The following is a 15,512-nucleotide window of genomic DNA, read 5'->3' as shown; positions in this document are numbered from 1 at the left end:
AAAAGGGAAATCTCCAACATATACAGAAAAAGGGCAACATCTTCAGCTGGTGAAAATTGATGCAGCTCTACTGAAGAAAGCAGAACTACATTCATTCAAACCAACTGAAGATCACATATTTTAGAATTTAACCTGCATAGTTTTTTGTTTTGTTTTCTTCCTTTTTGGCAATACTTACAATGTAGTTATGCCAGTAAGGCACAAGAACTAGCCCAAGTTACCTGTCTAAGGTGGTTACGTCTGGGAGGAGTCACTGACCAAACAGTATAAAGGTTGATCTCCTAAGCACCTATCTGCAACAATGCCCAGCTTGATCTGTAAGTCACAGCACTGAGGACAAGCTGTAGGATGTGAGAGCTAAAATGTCTAATTTTGGGCAGCTGAAATGACTACTAAAGAGGCCAGAGCATCAGATTAAAAGAAAAACGAGACAAAGTTCTCAGATAGCACAGTGGGCTAGGGTGCAAAGAAGGTAAGAGTGACTGTAGAGACCCCAGAGCACAGTGCTCTCCTCCACTGGTTCACAGCATTCATCTCTCCCATTTGGCAGTTGTTGGGCTGCAAACAGGCCACTCAGTAGTTTCAATTGTGCACATCATTACGAGTGTAAAACAATCACATTCAGGATTCTACAAAACCCTGGCCTTTTTTTTTTTTTTTTTTTTCCAGTGAAATAATTTAGGTAATAAATACTCTCCACCTGGAGCGGTATAAAACTTCTATAAAAATAGAAACAACATTCTTGGTTACAGCAGGTTGCACCTGGAGCAGTTGCTCCCAACTATTTTTTTTTCTTTTTTTTTTTTTTTTTTTTTTTTTTTTTTTCTTAAAAGTATATTATTTATAAAAAATCCCATTATCACCCTGGAGGCCTTCACACTCCAACACTCTCTTCTCAGAAAACCAGGACACAACTTTCCCATCGTGTAGGATTCAAGTGTACATGGCTCACTTAAATGTTTATGTTTTTAGAGAGATCCAAATAAATAACATTGAAGGGTACCACATGCCAGCATAACTGGGAAATTTGGCAATCTGGCCTTTGAACCTTTGCCATCACAAAATAATTTGAAAAATACTGATAGGTTTGCCTATATGCCATCAATATCTACAGGCATCAACTAACTGATTTTCAATTTAACAATGAAAAGGGCTCTTCTGCTATGGGTCAGGCCTTGTACTTCTGAGGTTTGAGAATGGGAATGCACTAGATTCCCAACAGTTCACTGCTCGTGGGCACACAGATTGAATATGGTGCTTTGATGGGTTTAGTGCTCCTCCTGCTGGAGCAGAATAGAAAGTCCAAGCCCTATGTCTGACTCCACACATTCATTATTTAGAAGCTGAATCCCAAGCTGCAGCGATAGCTCACGCCCTGGGAAACAGCAACAACCGGAAATACCAAGGAAATAAGGACAAGGAGAAAATATGAGGTAAATGGAATTTTTGTTAAAGACATACAGAAATTGTAAACTTTCTCTTCTGACAGAGGTGGGTTTTGGTGGTTATGACACAGGACTCTACTCTGATTTCTTAGAACAACTCAGGCCAGAGTGTCAAAAGTCCTTTGAGCCCCTAAAACCAGGGTAGAAGGCCCTTATAGCAATGCACTAGCAATTTCACATGTATGCATAAAAAAAAAAAGTGTGCTGATTGAAGGGTTGTGTTTATTTTTCCTTCAGTATAAAAGATAACGGACCAAAACGTGGAATAAGACTGAATGGCTCAATGCTCTGTGTGTTAGCCCTGCTATGCACTGGTACACACCACCTTAAAGGAAAACTGCAGTATAAAGAAATACCTATCTACTAGACTATATCACTGCACAAATTAGATTATTATTTTTTTGAATAGGTAATTATCTTTGGAACAGAAAGACCAAGAAAGGAAGTCCTATTAAAACAATTTTTTAAGCAGGAGCTTCAAGAACTGTTTTAGGGTAACTCCGTGCTTTGTATCTCAATTTAACAGTTAACAGAGAAACAAACAGTACATATTACGCTTATCAGAATGAATTCAAAGTACTACTCTGTGAAAAGGACATTACTCCATAGAAATGGAGAATGTAATGAATTGTTAGGAAAAAAAAAAAAAACCTGGTGAAAAATTCTGCAGGTTATCAGAGATTGAAAATTTCCTGTTTCCAGCCTCAGACATATTCATCCAGACTCTAAGCTATGTCTCTCTAAACCAAGTTAAAGGAAAAGTTCTCTTAAAAATGGTGAAATCCACTGCATCTCATTAACATTCAGCAGTAAATAGTGAAATTTTCTGGGCAGACATTATCTAATTTTATAAAGTGCTGTGTACATTCACAGTGCTACATACACACTATTTCATATACAGCAAACAAAAAAACACTGCAGTTTTCCTTTGGCTCGTTAATGTGCTCACCCTTCCAGCCTATCTTCTGCTTTAGAGATGATTTATTAATTCCTCACCATAGCATACTGTTAAGGAAGCATCAAAGAGTGGGTGTGGCATGACAAAGGCTATTTTGTGTTGGTTCTTTGCTCACCCAAACTTAGATAAACTCAGTTTTCCTTCCCCATCTTTGTCTCCATCAGCTGTTCAGTGTTATTTCTGCTTTCCCTTCTCCTCTCCCCATGGCAGTGTGGTGTCAGTTCTGCTTCCCCTTCTTTTCTCTACCCCAAGGCAGTGTGGTTTCAGTTTCTGCGGCTCCCTTTGACCTTACCTCCCCACCCCTAAGGAGCTGGCATTGGTCCTTCTCAACACACACTGGTTACAAACACAGCAAACTTAAATAAGGGAAAAAAAAAAAAAACAAAAAAAAAACAACAACCTCAGCGATATGGCACCTAAACTCCAAAGTAAAACACTGGAAACAAAAGCACAAACTTGTCCTTCATTCGAAGCAGGATTCTCGGTAGAGGCTGCAGCCGAGTCTTCAGGGGAAGACGTGCCAGATAGAACGGCATGGATCAGCTTCCAGGACTGTAAAAACACAGCCTTAGGGCTTCGAATCACTAAGTGCGCTCCTCTCCAACTTACCAAAAGATCCTTCTCACTCCAGTCCCGGAGGGGAGGGGCGCTCAGTATGGCTTGCTGTCATTCTTAGAGCGCTTGAGCTGTACTTTCAGACGCTTCATGCCGATCTGAAAGCCGTTCATTGACTGAATGGCAGCCTGTGCAGAGACAGGATTGTCGTAACTTACAAAACCTGAGGAAGAAGGAAACATGCAGTTACAACGTGCCAAAGTTGTCCAGAACAGCTACTCACAACATGCTCACAAGGTTAGAGAGGCTTTCATGAAATACGATTTTCAAGAACTGATAACTGCTTAGAATATTCATAAAAATCTCTTACTAAGAGCTCTCTGACAATGTTTTGTTTTTCTGACATACTGAACTTTGGGTAAAAGCTATACAAAACTCAGGAAATTTAAATCAATTATTTTCTAGAATTCCAACACGAAAAGAAGTATCAACACTTTTTTTTAATAAAAACTTCCACCTGGAAGAAAATCAAACCCAGAAAACGTTAAGTTCAGCAAAGAGACAAAATTGAAGAATATGGTGCTTAGGGACATGATTTAGTGGTGGACTTGATTGTGTTAGGTGATGGGTGGACTTGATGATCTTAAACATCTTTTCCAACCTGAATGATTCCCTGTTTATATGACGTTGGCATTATGGGATTAAGTCAGTGAAGAGGCTGTCACAGTTGTGTGATACTTGTACCAGCATTACTTCTGGTACTTCTAGCTTCTGACACATTGTATAACATTCCACAGAAAAAGCATACTCAAAATAAACTTTCTCAGGGTTTTGAAAAAACCTGTTTCTAACCCAGTCAGTGGTTGACATTACTACCTGGGCAGATCACTCCATATGCACGTTTTACAGTCTGATGATTGCCATATTTATTTTTTTTTTTGTACTTTCAGAAGGCACCAGCTTATCTGCAACCTTTAGACTACTAAATAGTAAAAAGCCACAGGGTATTATGTTAGTACAGTGCTTTGAAACCACAGAGAAAAGTTCATCTCTCTTATACCATCACAGACGTGAGAGTTTACAGTACAACAAAAATGCTAAAATTGCTCCCACTGCTGTTTTATGAAGAAAATGAAGCTATGAATCTTTCAGTCCACACATGCAGTATTCTGCTAGGTAAGCTGAAGGAGAATGTCTTTTGCTCCTGTGGCAATGCAGACATCAGCAGTTAACGTGAAATAATGTATCTGAATAGCAACAATAACACGATGTGTTGATTTACTTTTTTTTTTTTTTTTTTAATAAAATTCCTGCCCCAATGCATCTCCAATCTAAATACACAACAGGCAGAACAAAATTAGGCTAACGAATGCAACCAAAATTAGGTAGTGAATAATGGCTGAAATAGCTCTCTAATTGTAAAGATCTCAGAATTAGCAGGAAGCTTTACAAATGGCCTTCAGAGCATTTACAGGGCACAAGAGTCCAAACCTTTTATAATGTACTGTAACCTTAATAGTAGCAATAAAAATATTACTAGAAATAATTCATAATGATAATGTATTAAGCAATGTATATAGCAATGTAAAGAGTTCTTGAAGAAGCAGACAAGAAGGAGAGAAGGAGCTGTTCAAATTCTAATTATGGTAAACACCAATGGTCAATTATCTTGGGTCCTAATGGTATATTTTGAGGTATATTAGCTTGAAACCACAAGAAGTCACAAAGAAAATAGGAAAATTCAGTTCACAGCTGGAAGAGTTGAGGTTCAAGTTAACAGATACGGAAAAATCACTTGATCTAAAAGCTAAAATGGACTATATACTGGAAAAAGAGATTACTAGAAAGAAGTGGTACATCTACAAGTAACAGTTAGACCCAACGTACCAAAACACTTGCTTAGATTGGTCTGCTTATCAATGAAAACCTTGGCAGAGACAACATTTCCAAATGGCATAAACATCTGCAGCAGATCCTGATCCCCAAACTCCTGGGGGAGATGGTAGATAAACAGATTGGCTCCCTCTGGACCTTCAAAGCAAGAATATAAGTTCAGAGAAAGAACAGATAACATAAGCCTACATTATAGAAAAAAATAGAAGAGTTGAAAGACCATTCTAGCTGGATCTTCTAGAGAAAACAATGAAATCTGTTGTATGCACTTCTGCAGAGTATTTGATTCCAGAATAAGTCAACTTGATCATTTGCTAGGATTGATCATTTGCATAATTCTAGCTCTTTCTCCACCATCTTTGCTTGCTATTTCCACACTGTACTAAGACTGCTTCACACATCTTAGCTGCAAGAAAAACTGAACGATAAGCTTGATGTGGTTTCATTTGGCCAAATGAAACAAGGTAAATCTCAACTGAAGCTGTAAGAAATAAGATTACAAGTAATTTGACAGATTATTTTCTAAACACCACCCTACATTCTGCTGAAAGTTTACTCTTATATTCTTCTTTATTTTATACCACGTTACATTGATTCAGAAATTGCAGAGTGGAGAATTGAAGAAAAACTAAAGAAATGAGATTAAGGATGTGCACAGTGAGGTGGAAGACAAAGAACTTCACATTTGGAAATACTGAGAAACCAAAATTAAAAAACAAAACAAAGAAAATAATACCCTATACCACAATTGATTCTTTAGCAATATGATATATTTGGCTGAAGACCCATACACTCTACTCCTCCAAGAAACTGGAGGAGTACTACTACTAAGCACTTGAGACAAGTTAAATACTGGGAGAAAATATCTATATAAAAATAACTTTACAAAGTCATTAGTAGAGAGACCTCACAGGCTTTCCTTCAGTTTATTCAATAACATTCATTCTAAACAATGCCAGCAATTAAAGCTTTGCAACACAAGGCAGCTGCAAGGGCTAGGCTTGCCCTTTTGAAAACTCCTCTGAAGTTGCTTGCAAATTTCTGCCTACCTTCTTTTTGACTTCCTGCTGCACCAATACTCTGCTGTGTTAAAAGACTCTGGTTATAGAGTGTGGGCAATGCAGCAGCAGCGTATTGCTGGATTCCAGAATAAGCCTGCGTGAGAGCTTCCATTGTGCTACCTGTCCCATTTGAAAGACCACCACTGCCAAGTCCTCCATTTAAAGCTGCCATGCCTGTGTAAGAAAGAAAAAGTAAAGATGACTGAGTACTGCCATTAAGTTGAATCAAACATCTTTCATGACTCTGCACTACTATAAAAAAGCAAGGAGCAGGAAAAACAAAATTAGCACAGCTTGAGGAATGATAACGTGGTATTCCCCCAGTCCACCACAACACACAGCTTACCTGCTAGAGAGCTAACATTCAGGCCTGCTGTAGCCCCTGCCAGTGTCTGCAATGCTCCAAGAGAAGCCATGGGATTAACAGAGGAGCTGCTACTGGAGCTAGGTGAGGAACCTGCTATTAAAATAAGATAATTAAATTTCAAACGATACCTTTTTATTGTGATAATTCAGCTTCTCCATTAAATCATTTTTGTAGGAACAGCTAGTACAGAACAAACCAAGGCAACAGTCAAAAGTCAAGTGTCAAGGCAACTGTCAAAAACACTTCAAGCACATAAAACTTGATTGATCTCGTACCAAAACTCTGGGTGTTTTTAGAACTTTCTACATTATAACATCTATTTTCTGCAGCAGTAACAATGTAATGACATGTAAGACATCTGAGATTTAACCGATTTATGAGTGACATCTACCCTTTGTATCTCAATCAAAGTGACTAGCAGCAATATCTATTATTGCAGCCAGAAGTGACTAAGATTTGCTACATATTAACATGAATCCTTGAAACACCACACAAGGTGAAGATGACCAAAAACACAGATAGGAGCAACATCAAATGAAAGCTCCAGTCAAATTGAACATATGGTTTTCCAATACAGCCAAAGCAGGAACAGCAGATGCCCAGACACATGAAATAATTTTCCATTAAAAATCACACTGCAGCAGCTCAGTCTATGGCCAAGAAAAGGACTGGAACAAAAATCTAAAATACAGTCTGTCCTCTATTGACTGCAGCACCACTAACGCCTTCAACTGTTTTCACCTCAGCAAGTAATGTCTACAGATACAGTCCCAAGCAGACTGATAGCTGAAATGTCCTGCCACATTCTGTAACAGGTAAGAGTTAAAAGCGAAAGCTGGTGCTGTAGAGGCATCTCGTGGTCTTCCAAGAGGAATTTACATCACATCAAGTGGGCAACAGAAGAACTGAAATTCAGGCATTTTTACTTTCCTTCTCATTTTTGTAATTCTCACTGTGCTGCATCCATTAAAGCTTTGAAAAGAATTGTTCACATCTGTCAAGTGGATTTACCTACATTTCATATTCATCATGTTAGATAGGTGACATCACGTCTCTGCTGGTACGGAACATGGTAACTGAACAGAATGCAACAAGCTCATCTAACAAGTCAGGCCAAAAGTGTGCTCTTGTACCTAACAAAAGCTGCAAAAGTACCCAGGGAGCTGCACTCTGTATGCAGTTGAACTTTTGTACTAACAGAGGAAGGGACAAGCTTGCTCTGGGAAAAGTTTTAGACAAACATTCTTAGTACCAGAAATCAAAGTGTCCCAAACAATATGTCAAGATGCTTACTCCAAAGAGGAGACACTTTTCATCTTACTATCAGTAACATTTTAAATGCTGTAAAAAATACAGAGAACAGGTTACAGTAATTCTCAAGTCAGTAGAAAAACAGCACAGCTAGCTGAATAAAAGCCAATGTACAAATAACACAGCTGCCTTGATTTTAGAGTATCACTTGTTTTTTGCAGCGCTTCATTGCTAATCCCCATAACTCAAGCAGACACTTCATCTGACAGATGAGAACACCATTTCAAGAGAAATAAAAAAGTGGTGGTATGGGAAAGAAAAAATGAAGCCAAGGCTTGAGAGCAAAGTAAAAGACAGAATGGATCCTTTGCAACTTTAAAAAGGTTGTAATTTTAATACATTCATTTAAATCACTGCAAAAAGATGAATGCATTTATTTTTAGTTCAGCTGGCTTAACAAACATCTGCTTATGCAAACATGAAGCGCTTTAAGACATGAACATTGCTGAAAGTAAGAACAAGAAAATACAATGTATTTTCTTTATCATGTATATACAAGAATTGCTGTAGTGAGTCAGCACTCTGGCTGTAATGGTGACTAAAGGCATATTGAAGAATAACAGAGCAAATACAAAGCAATTACAAAACAATGCTTCCTAAGCACAGTTCCAGCAGTGTGCAGCATTAAGACCAGTTCAGCTGAGGGCAATGTCTTTGTATTTAAGTTATGATTTTCATTCATTAATTACATTGCATTTTGAACACTTTTTTTTTTTTTCCCCCTTGTGTTGTAAGGCACTGAGTTCTGCCATTTAAGCATGTGTCACACAAAGAAATCAAAGCAGCTCAAAACTTCACCTGATATCCTGCAATTCTTGCCTTAGAACATCTAGTGACCAGCCTCTTTATTCATTTCCCTATTCATCTATTTCATGCCACCTATGTATTTGTTAGGCTTCTGTCATATCCTCCTCCAACACCAGACCTCTATTTTACAGACTTTCTAGTTGCTCTGAATGGGAAAGGAGTTTCATCTCTACTCATACTCTCTCTTATTCTGTTTTTCTAGTTTTCATATATCATGTCAGATTGGAAAAATAGACCACAGCAAAAGGGATGGAAAAGCAATGTTTTATACATGTGTTTTAGTCCATTCCTAATTCTTAACATCTTTCGTTTCTTCCTCTCATAGCATTTCTTCCTTCTTGCAATGCTACTGAAGTTAAATATTCTTGGATCAATGTACTGAATTACACCTAGCTAAAACAGCTAGCTGTAAGCTTACTAACTGAAAGGACTGAGGGTTTTTCAGCAAGTTTTAAGAGGTAGTAGAGAATAGCTAGCAAAGATAACAGAATTAGGACAATCAGCTTGCAGAATGTAAACAAATAGATTTTCCTGATGCTTTCCAGAGAAGAGCAAGTCTGTTCTAGTTCAGTCATCTAGCATACTTTTCACAAACCAGCAGTTTTTAATCTAAGACTTCAGCCTCTTTAATATGGACTACCCATAGGTGGATGCAGCAGCAGTACATTCAGTTTCAAAGGGTAGCTTTGGAAGCTGCTTTATTGCAAATTTGAACACAGAACAAGAATTCTTAACACTTCTGAGTTCAACCACAGTGACACAGAACCTGCATTTAGTCAAGATCTTGCACCATTTAAGACTTCCAACTTCTCCAACACACAAAAGGTACGAGTGCAGATAAAAGAAAACACCTCATAATTGCTGTCTGGATTTTTCCACCACTTATGCAATCTGAAGACAATCCAGGAAAGATAGCCAAATAAGCATTAGGTGGACATTTGGATGACAGATGGACAGGAGTCAAGCTGGTAGTCATCTCATCTGCAGTTAGGTTTAAGAGGTTATCACAGTAGATGTTGCCATATGTCCCACACAGACAAGGAAGACATTTACTATGTCATTTACATGGCACTGAACAGCTATATTTAGAGTTTTTAAGGTCTAGGCATGGTCCAGAAAGGATGCTCTGAATGCTGTGTCTAACAGTGCTCTATGAAAATACAAACAGTGTGCATGCACATATAAGTATTAATCAAAAGACAATTCCAAGTTTGGTTTTAAAAGCGACAATAGTTCAGAGTGAAGAGCTAGCATGCTTTGCAATTATGAGAAATATCATAAGACTGAATGCTGTATATATGCACATCAAGGTTTTCTTTTCCTTTTAAGTACAGCTTTAAATGCAAAGTGTATAAGGAAAAACTCTTAAACTGATTTTAATTGGTAACTGACTACATATAAACCATTATACCCTCTGGAATTATTTTTAGATTTTTTTTTTTGAAGAAAGATAACCTCCACTCTTAAATTATACTTGAAATTCTGTTTTAAGAGCTTACTGACTGCTACATGTTAGAAGCTTGTGAAGAATAAACTAATCTATCTGTATAGAATATTAATTCAAATGACACTCTATGATTACTTGATTGTAGATGCACAATAATTTAAGAATGTGATTGGCCATCAGAAACTTGTTCAGGCTTAGGACAGCTGGCGATTGAAATTGGACTGCTGTTCCTCACCCTCTGATTCAGGAAATGGCATCTGGGGAGAGCTGTGGGATAGCTAAAATACATAGACGAGTAAGTAATCTCAAAGAGTCATAGAATCATAGCATAATTTCAGTTGGAAGGGAACAGCCCAAAGCAGGTCTGGTCTCTGATTTAGAGAGATCTATTCACAGCCTTTTTCAACACAATTCTGAATCTCTAAAATGATGGAGATTCCACAGCCCCTCTGACACCTGATTCCTGTGCTTAATCACTTTCACCACAAGTTTTTTTCTTTTCCCCTTTTACAGCCAGTCAGAATTTTCTGCTATTGTGTCCACTGCTCGTTCTTTTTGCTTTACACTTCTAAGAAGCTGGTTCTGCCTCCTCTAACATGTACAGCATTTTAACTTCACAACCTGTCAGTCTTGTTCCCCACCTCAACAGATAGAAAAAGCCAGCTCCAGTTAGTTGATGACAAAGCAAACAACAAAAGCTTAGATCTAAGCACCAATTAACCTCACAATTCCTGCTCAGCCACTGCACGAAGAAATATGGTAGAAATTCTCAGTCACATTTACTTCCATTCTTTCTCAATGTCAAAGCAGTAATAATGGATTGTAACTGTACTTCTTCTATAGCCTCAGCTCTGTGGGAATTTTGTTTGTTCTGAAATATTATAGAATAGGATACCACAACTGGTAGTCAAGATAAACGTTGAGGTTTTACCTTGAAGGACTTCAGGCCACAACGTTTTTATGTAAAACTCTGTTATAACAGAATACTCTGAGCTGAGTTCTCCCTCAGGAATTTCTGTAAGTAGAAATCTGCAAAGCACCCACAGTTTAACTCCTAATCAAGTGACATATGGTTTTCTCAACAGCTGTTTCTTATAATCTGTTAGTCTAGCTCTTTGGCACTGCTATGCAATACAAAAAGCCACCTGGGGCAGTTCAGAATATGCCTCCATGTGCTAGAGATTTGTGTATTCTGCTTCTATGAGGCAGTTGTATTTTCTTCACCAATGCCAGAGAAATATAAAGTGGACATTTCTAGTGCATTACTCCACGTTTAAAGCATCTTCTATCTCCATGTCCAAAGGAACAGGGCACATTTGCTGCAATATCTGCCTAAATTCACAGTTACATTAAATATGAGACTGTAGTACAATGACTGGAAAGAGGCCACCTACCTTCCTGCTTCACGACCATTTCAAAACTCTTTTTTACATTACACTGGCCATTTGGAAGAAGAAACACAGCAGGTAAAGGAAGAAAAAAAAAAAGCCTTTGCTGGTGGCAAAGATATATCTACCCTAAGCAAATGGCAGTGAATCTGCAGGTAGAACTCGTATCTATTGAAGACATTAAAGACATCAATTAAAGTCTCTATCAACACAACAGTGACAGAAATGGACAAAATAGATTACATCTAACCTGAAATGACTCCCCAAGGCAACCCATGTCATAACACACTATGGCATAGTCAGTCTCTTACCTGAGCTGGTGAGCACACTCAGGGGACTGCTGGAGGAGGTGAGTGCAGCGGTGCCACTTGGTGTATTCTGAGCTGCACTGGCTGCAGCTGCTAATGCAGCTAGGTTCTGTAACTGCATCGCATTCAGTCCTGCAACACATTGAAGAATGTACAGTTTCTCCTACAGTAGGCACCATCATCCAAGCCTAAGATCCATCAGCCTCTGCACCTCATAATAGGGTAGGCAGTAATGGGAAGGAGTTTAAGAACATCAGATTTCAGTACTAGTTACTGAATCTATTCAACCCTGTGATTCTTTGTTAGAACTAAAAGGGAACATATGTCGCACATAATGATGATTCTCCTTAAAAGACCATGATCTCAGATGCAGATTCCAGAGCACAGGCATTTTCAAGCAGTGTTATGTCCAGTCACAAAAGCATAGAGATTTTAACTGCTATGGAGAGTTAAGCCACGGTTTGATGGAGTTGATCTGCAAGCCAGAGAACTTGTCTAGACATCAGGCTAATAACCTCTTCTCATTTTATATGCCTCTACTCTCTTTACATGGGAACAGTAACAACTGCAGAATTCTTTTAAGAAGATCTATATAACACAGTGGCCAATGTCATACCTTTAACCTGTCATCAGCTGAACATCAACTTGTTTTGTCTGGCCTCCTTGGCAGCCAGGAAGCAACAGTCAACTGTGAGACAAGGTTAAGTGGCAACTCCTAACCATGAGATCAACCACTATATGCACAGATCAGTCAGCCGGTCAAACAAAAGTGGTAAAGAAAATAGAAAACATTAAGCATGTTGTGGGTAATAAGCCAGGAATACTCAAGTGAGAGGAAGATGTGTTGATGAACTTTTTTATCGGTCATTTACATATATGACTCACCTTCATTTTGATTTATAATTTATGAATTAAATGATTCAGTCAGTATTGACACTAATTTGCCATCTTTCCTTGTCACTCTATTATCATTCATCCTGATTCTGTTCTAAAGACTCCTGTATTTCAACCATCCTTCAGTTAGCTAGCTCAATTCTTCCATTTCTTCTTCTTCCCTTTCACATCTCCTCATTTGTGTATCTTAAATTTCTCCTCTTTTCCCATGACTTTGTTGATGTGGTTCCTTGTCTTTCAGATGCTTCGTAAGTACGTGGTGACAAAGCACACGTGTCAAAATCTCAGCTTTACAAATAAGGATGCAAACAGACAACACAAGGATGTGAATGGCAATGCAGAATAAACTGTTCATCTTCTTAGTAGCTTATACTATCTTCAGCTTTTTTATTTTTTAAACCTCAAACTGTTTTAACTTTCTGACTGGGTCCGTATCTTTAATTCTATTTAGCGCTCAAAACAAGAGGATCCTGATTTTGTTTATATTCTCTAAGATGCAATTCTAACAAAAATATTAAGTTAAAACCTAAGATTTGTTGTCACTGTTACTGTGCTACAGAGGGTTAAAATTGCAAGTGCTAGAGCTAGTGAAGAACAGAGCAGCTTGCTTCCTTTCTGAAGCAGTTTGACATGTACACGCTGCACCTGTTCTCCTGCCATCACATTGTTTTTCCTTCTGCTTTCCAATAGGGTCAAGAATAAATTTTGTCTATGAAGCCCAATGCAGACTGGAATCTAATTACCTGCTAATTTTTCTATCAAAGTCAAGAAATGCAATTGAGATATTAATGGAGCTTTGAAAATAAAATAAAATTCTCCCTGTGTAGAACAACAGCCTTGGAAAATTCAAAACACCATGCGACATGCTACTTATATGCCTAGGTTCTCAGTTTTTAAGGTGCTTTTTATACAGTGAAGACAGAATTACCCTGAAAACTCCACATGCAGTTTCATTTAGCTAGGCCCCCCTCAGCAGCCCTATGGTAACAACAAACATGAACTGGTTTTAGCTTTCCTCCTTTACTACTATGTGCCTTCATACATAAGCAAGTGGGAAAAACTGGCATCATGCTCACAACAAAATCTGTATACATCACCATCACAAAGCTGTAGGGTGTAGCAACACAAGTCAGATGTACAAAGAGACATTTCTTTCTTAACAGCTCATGTTCAATGTCCGCACAGACAGGGCATGGACAATTGCTAACTACCAGACAACTCAAAGAAGCAATTTTAAAAGCTTTAAATGTTCACTACTAAAACAAAAACCATGTTGTTGTTGGTTTTTTTCTACCAGCAAAAGCATTTAGAGAATGTGGAAATGGGAGTTACTAACAGGGGTCTTATTATTCCCGACCTAATGAGGATGGAAAGGGAAAATTAATTTGCTGCCCAATATCAGAAATTTAAGAATATCTCCATAGCTCTAGAAGAAATAAGTTAAAGCTACTTCAAATATACTTGCTTATAAAACATTCATCTATATTTGGTGTAAATTTTGATCCGTACTCTACAGCTAGGAATCTGGCTCCTATCTGTTAAGTTGGTATTTCTCCATCATAAAAATACTGTAATCAACTAGCTCAAATGCAGAAAATAAAGAAACAGAATGAAGCCCTGGTTTAAAGTGCTATCAACACTGCATTTGCAACTCTGAAGTACTCAATAACAAAGAATTTGAAACAGGAGACTTAAAAAATTCATTGTAACTGAAACACATGCACTAGTGCTTATTTGAAAATACAGTGTTTCAAATATGCATCTGTCTCAATGAAAATGAATTTATACAGCTTTTTTTTTTTTTTGTATCTGTAAGAGATTATAGATTTCAAATGCCAGAGGTAAGAGAGGTAAACAGCATACCACAACTTACCTTCAGGACAATGGTTAACTAAGATTAAGAGGGAACTTCCACACTCGCAGCAGAGTATTCCTATTATTCCACAAGATCAGCAAACTCAATACTATTTACTACAACCCAATATGTCTACAGCCTTCTGGCTACTTTCTCTACCCCCCTCCTCTTTACTTTGGTATCAAATTTATCCTCTGATGAAAAAACTCACCTCCCATTGGGTGGAGGCTGCTCAACGTGTTCAGGTTCCCAGATGAGGCTGCTGCTGTTTGCTGAAGGAGCTGCAAATAAAGCTAGACATTACACCAAAAAACAAAACAAGAGTGAGAGTGAGGGCTGGCTCCGCTTCTGGGAGAAACTGCATCACACCACAGCCAGAGTGCCGTCACAAAGGGAATTCCCACTGCTTACACACCACATCACAGCAAAGCACATCAAAAATTCCTCTTATAAAGCACAGCCAGAACACCATCACGGTGAAAATCAGTGTTGCCCATGCACTACATTGCAGCCAAAGCAATAGCAAAACGCTTTTCACACTCAGCATAGTCAATACACTAGCTGAGGCAAAGTTTCTATCTAATGCACAAAGACAAATCAGCACTGAGACTCAGTAATAAGAGGAGTTCCCTTTCAAAGTACCTCAGGCAGATCTGCCACCTGCAAGGATATACTACCTCAAGGCAGACTTTACAACTGACATCACCCATATGGGACAAATGGCATGCCAAAAGCCAAAGAGCCAATGTGAGAGGGGATCTCTTTCACTTTCCTTAAGCACAGCACCCATTAAAGAAATTTCAAGTCCTGGCTAGGAAGCTATTCAGGAAGATTTCCTATTCCTTTCTCCATTACTTATGTATTGTTTAAAAAAATTCCAATCTATCAACTTATGCAGAAGTAAGAGAATGCCCCCAGTGCAATAGTACACCATACCAAGAATGAGATGAAGCTTTCCTTTTCTGCTTTCTAGATCTTAACACTGCATGAAAACAGTTCTCATAACTACTCCAACAACCTACAGCACATTAGTTTATGAAAACAAACAGCAGACTGCACTCTATTGTATCACTGTTGCGAGAGAGAGCAGAGTCTCTCTATTCACTGGTGAATAATTGTTTTTTTGTTTTTGTTTTTTTTTTTTATTGTGCACTGTGAGCTGCTTGATGCTTTCACCTGATCAGCTTTTCTCTTTGTACAGCACCAAGCACTATTCTGTGTTT

At 38.2% G+C, this 15,512-nt stretch overlaps 1 protein-coding gene across 9 annotated transcripts in view; it reads right to left on the bottom strand.

The window, feature by feature from the left end:
- Window positions 1-15,512, bottom strand: part of CELF1 (CUGBP Elav-like family member 1) — a 53,916-nt gene that overhangs the window by 6,186 nt on the left and 32,218 nt on the right. For 3 of the 9 annotated variants that reach the window (XM_042814249.1, XM_042814248.1, XM_042814242.1), the window contains 6 exons: window positions 14,501-14,582; window positions 11,544-11,672; window positions 6,259-6,372; window positions 5,901-6,086; window positions 4,846-4,989; window positions 3,013-3,181 (listed from right to left, as the gene is read on the bottom strand). In XM_042814249.1, coding sequence (XP_042670183.1) covers window positions 3,054-3,181; window positions 4,846-4,989; window positions 5,901-6,086; window positions 6,259-6,372; window positions 11,544-11,672; window positions 14,501-14,582 — 783 coding nt within the window. In that variant the 3' untranslated portion in view covers window positions 3,013-3,053. The remainder of the gene's footprint in view (window positions 1-3,012; window positions 3,182-4,845; window positions 4,990-5,900; window positions 6,087-6,258; window positions 6,373-11,543; window positions 11,673-14,500; window positions 14,583-15,512) is intronic. The other 6 variants (XM_042814241.1, XM_042814243.1, XM_042814244.1 and 3 more) reach the window with 3 other exon arrangements.

Source organism: Centrocercus urophasianus, unplaced genomic scaffold (genome assembly GCF_019232065.1).
Source record: "Centrocercus urophasianus isolate 14NV4802_14NV808 unplaced genomic scaffold, USGS_Curo_1.0 seq_14, whole genome shotgun sequence".
In the NCBI taxonomy this organism is placed as follows: domain Eukaryota; kingdom Metazoa; phylum Chordata; class Aves; order Galliformes; family Phasianidae; genus Centrocercus; species Centrocercus urophasianus.
The sequence above is the reverse complement of the archived record's forward strand: the minus strand, read 5'-3'. Positions and strand labels throughout refer to the sequence as shown.